The sequence below is a fragment of the Crocodylus porosus genome, unplaced genomic scaffold (genome assembly GCF_001723895.1).
Source record: "Crocodylus porosus isolate Cpor-Errol unplaced genomic scaffold, CroPor_comp1, whole genome shotgun sequence".
Lineage (NCBI taxonomy): Eukaryota > Metazoa > Chordata > Crocodylia > Crocodylidae > Crocodylus > Crocodylus porosus.
The window spans coordinates 8860810-8865578 of NW_017728949.1; the positions used below are offsets into that span (position 1 = coordinate 8860810).

The following is a 4769-nucleotide window of genomic DNA, read 5'->3' on the forward strand; positions in this document are numbered from 1 at the left end:
TCTCTAACCTAAACCTGTTGTCCATCAGCTTATTACCATTGTTCCTTGTCACCCCAGGTGGTGCTGGGGAGAAATGGGCTCTTCCTGTTTGCTGATGATCTCCCCTGATGAATTTGTAGGCAGCCACCAGGTCCCCCCTCAGTCTCTTCTTGCTGAGGCTGAACAGGTCCAGGTCCCTCAGTCTCTCATCATAGGGCCTGTCCTGCTGCCCTCTCTTCAAACAGGTGGCCCTCCTTTGAACTGTCTCCAGGCTGGCCACATCCTTTTAAAGCGCGGTGCTGGATGCAGTACTCCAATTGCGGCCTGACCAATGTCGCATAGTGGGGGAGTATCACTTCTTTGGACTAGCTTGAAATGCCTCTTTGGATGCATGACAAGGCATGGCTGGCCTTGATGGCTGCGGTCTAGCATTGGCAGCTCATGTTCATCTTGGATAACTGGGGAGGGTGGATGGGAGAGAGGAACCTGCAGCCTACCCCCCATGCCTCTGCCTGCCCCCTACACCCTTTCCCTCCCCAAGCCCGTGCCCACCCCACCCAGCTACCTTCTCCCCTAGTACATGCATTTCCACTAATTAGATTCTATACATGGAAACTGCAACATATGTATAATTTTCCATGTATAGAATAGAATTATTGGGGGGTCATCTTAAATTCAAAACTGTCTTAGATTTGGGCAAATATAACAGTTTTCTGTTCAGGCAATTTTTAGACTTGTTGCGAGTGTTCTGAAGGCAGAAGAGAGAGAGAGAGAGAGAGATAATTTAAAGGATCCATGCCATCAAAGTCACTAATCTTGTAAGTACAAAAATTCAGAGCATTTTGCAAACTCCTATCTTTGAAAACCCCCACTAATGAAGTATCCATTTAGGCTGGCACTACTTGTTTCCTCCTCCTCAAAACTAAATTATTCTGCTTATGTACCAGGTACTGCTAGGTAAGCAGTGCCAGGAATAACACTCAATTAAAATCTTTCCTTGCATAGTAAATGATTTACCTGGAATCCCTTAACTTTTGTGCATATTCTTATACTTTTTGTAAACGTTTAATCCAGTCTAAATTTTTTAAGCCTATACATTTTCTTCAAAATGTTCCAATATTTCCTTATCTTCGGTCTGTAGTTTCCATTTTTACAGCTAATTTGGTCTGCAGTCACAAAAAATGTATTGTACCTTAGATGATTCTAATGTCTAACTGTGTCTGGTTAAACACAAGTTAATAAGTAACCATACAAAAAGTTCCTAGGGGTTGGGGGTTTTTTTGTTTGTTTGTTTTTTGTTTTTTTTTTAGAGGAGGGGAGAAGGAAAAGAGGGAGAAAGTTGCTTGTTTTTTTTTTTTCTTTCGGCCAGTGACAAATACAACTATGAAAAATAAAATACCTTGGGTCTCTTGTTACAGAAATATAGTTGTGGCCAACTATTTCTTTCTGAAAACACATAGTTTTGAGAAAGTAGGTAAGTCCAACACCTATTTCTAAGTAAGTGCTCATTAAGTAAGAAATATAAATGTTATTGTTGTTATGTGAACTTCAAGTAAGGAAAACCTAGTAAGATAAGCCAATAGTTTTTAAACTTTTATAGCTGTAAAACTTTTTTGTAACAGTCAGTAATTTTTTTCACCAAAACTAAGTAAGTTGTTGTCAGGTCATTTTGCTCAGTGGACCCTTATCTTAAAAGCTAACATCCTGTAACTAATTTTGAAATGCTGCAATTAATAGATACCAAGGTTCAGTGTACCTATCTAGGATTTATACTCATTACACCACTACAGAGTTTAATTAATGAATTCTGATGTTAGATGCCATCAATAATTTAAGACTGAATCACTGGAATGTTAGCTGTGGAGCTAAATACATAGTTGGGACAGTTAGATGTTCTAATGTTAGAATTCAGAGGAGTTCACACCAGTAATATCCTTCCATATTACTTTAACATGCATACCAATATTTTGCCATGGAAGCCGTGGAGGAGTCCAGACGTTTCTCTGCGTGCAGCTGGAGACAGCTGTCCACAAATGCCCGGCCCACGCAAATCTGTGTTTTCAGTTCAGCTAACTTGTGCTGTACAGCCTGGTTTTTGTTTGGGAACAGAAAGAGAAACAACACATTGAAAGAAGAGAAATGTTAAGAGGTGAATACTTGCCAGGAAGGTCTCAGCAATTTGAACTTTACTCAGCAGAAAGAAATTTAATTTTCGTTTCTTTTGTTTTTAACACAGCTGTGAGCTCACCAATCTAATAACAGAAGAGACGCAAATTATAAAACACTCACCAAGTCACACATCTGAGTTTTGTTTTTTTATAGGAAAACAATACATCAGCAGTTCAATAAATAAATTGCTAGACAGTGTAACATACTGGTTCTGCACTGAATGCTTTGTCAACTGGGCTCCCTCTTGTGGCAAATTGTTTCTATGCTAAGAGGCAGTAATTGTCTTAGCATATTGGAAACACTTCATAAAATTCCAGACCTTTTCTAAAACATCAGATTTCCTTAAAAGAAATATATTATCAAAATCCAGGAGATTTTTTTTTTTTTTTTTTTTTTACTTAAAAAAAGTTATAATTCAATCATCAAAAAAGTAAAGCTTAAACAGGTACAAGTAGAAATAACTGCATACAACTGAACAAAGGAGAGTTTAAATGGGCTTTCAGGAAACTTCTCAAGCACTGAGATCAGTTACAGTGGAATATGTTTCTAAATAAAAGTAAAGAAAGCCAACTGCCAGCACTATTTAAAGCTAGACAAGGCAAGGAGTCAAACATATTGTAGTAATTCCTACTCTGGCAGGGGAATAAAAAAAAAGATCAGTTAACAAGGAAGAAGTCTTCTTATTTCACATTTTTAAGCTACCCTATAATTGGAGGTCCTACTGCCCTTCCCAGTTTCTCTAATGACTGATCAATCAAGATTAACAAAGAAAAAGACTAATTCCAAAAACTGTCCATGACTGACTAAATGATTTGGACAAAATGGCAGGCTACTTAGAAAGGAGAGAACTTTGCTTTATACATATATCTTTGCAACCCATATTTTTGGGTTTTGCAAAAAACCCAGAATAGATACATGTAATGTAATGGTTTGATATTATATTCTATTTTATCTAGTTTATTGAAGATAGGCAGCCTGCTTTCAAGGCTGCTGTTTGTCAAAATATGACACACATCTGTATGAAATATTTTATTTTCAAAGAAGAAATTCAGCATTAAGTTCGCAAACTGAAAATGTGAAATCACACCCTGATTTTTATGAACTCACACACACACAAACTAAATTGAACATATGAAAGTTTACACTACGTAGAAAGATACTAATTGTTTTGCTTGTATGGGCCTGAACCTGCTTTTAAGTCAGTGAGAAACATGCCCCAACCTAATAGGAAAAGCATCAGGACTTAACTGGGTTGTTTTTAAGCTTTTGGTTTCTCTCTTGGCTACAAGAGAATAAACACAAGTACTGCCTATCCCCAAAACCTTAAGATTCATTCACATTCTGTGTACCAAACACTAGAACTTGAATAATTTCCCCATAAAAATGTGTAATATTAATGCAGCTTTCAAGATGACTCCACAACCAGTTGTTTTTTTTTTGGTTGGTTGGTTTTTTTGTGTTTTTTTTTTGTTTTTTTGTTTTTTTTTACAAAGAAACTGAAGAAAACTCCTTTATTAAAAACAAAGCAAACAAAGAAAATCCTATGAACACTGTCTGAAAAAAAGAGTCAACTTTTGCCTGGTAGGCTGTTTTAAAAAAAAATCCATTATGCAAAACCCTTTTTTCAGGTTTATAAAAAAGGGGCAAGGCTCTCATCAGTCAAAACACACAATTAATTACCATTAATGGAGGGGACTTATGTGCACAAAGGATGAAATAACATTCTTCCGTGGAGTCATTTTAGGCACTCACTTACCTAAGTAGCTATAGATGCTGCAAACAAGATTTCTTAAAATTTAATACAAGTAATTATTTGTCTAATCCTTCATGGACATTAAGAACAAAATCCCAGCAAGATTTCTAAGGAGTCTTATGTAGGCCTGCTATTATGGTATGCATAGATGGACCCCTGCACTAATGACAAGAGTTGATCAGTCTCCATCTATGTCACTGCACCTCAGTTAGGGGCAGAATGTAAACACTGTTCAGCATATATTAACAAACTATGCAGTAATTATTATGTACTTCAAATAAAAAAAATAGAAACATCAATGATACCTTAAAAACACTTAAATAATTTATATTATAATTTAATCAGGAGGGAAGACAGTTGTTTTGGTTACATCCTTAATTAAACATTATCATCTTTGAAAACAGTCCAGCATTTCTGGTGTGTATTTTTTTTAATTTAGAAAAAAAGACATATATACACACACATTTCAATCTATGTATCTTGATTCAAACTCACCTGTAAATGTGCAATTGTTTTCCCAAAAGCTTTTCTTTGCTTAACATAATTTCTTGTTTCTTCAAACATGAATTCACAGCTGGCGAGTGCTATGCCAGCAATTGCCAGTCTTTCCTTTTGAGAGACAAATGACAGAAAATGCAAGAATTCTTATCATTCATAATTCATTTCAAATCTCTCTACATCAATGTAGACGCATACACACACACACACACACACACACAGGCAACAAAAGCTTAAATTTTGTCTGTTAGTGTTAATTCTGTTTCATTGCTTTATATTTTTAAGTAGATACATGCATCATTGAAAAAAGAAATCACTCTAATCATGATCAGAGGTCAGGAAAACAGATCTTACGATGACAGGCTGAGAG

At 36.1% G+C, this 4769-nt stretch overlaps 1 protein-coding gene across 3 annotated transcripts in view; it reads right to left on the reverse strand.

Moving 5' to 3' along the window:
- Positions 1-4769, reverse strand: part of ACADL (acyl-CoA dehydrogenase, long chain) — a 31325-nt gene that overhangs the window by 5172 nt on the left and 21384 nt on the right. For all 3 annotated transcript variants that reach the window (XM_019554360.1, XM_019554361.1, XM_019554362.1), the window contains exons 8-9: positions 4397-4510; positions 1940-2067 (exon numbers count right to left, since the gene is read on the reverse strand). In XM_019554360.1, the coding sequence (XP_019409905.1) occupies positions 1940-2067; positions 4397-4510 (242 nt within the window). The remainder of the gene's footprint in view (positions 1-1939; positions 2068-4396; positions 4511-4769) is intronic.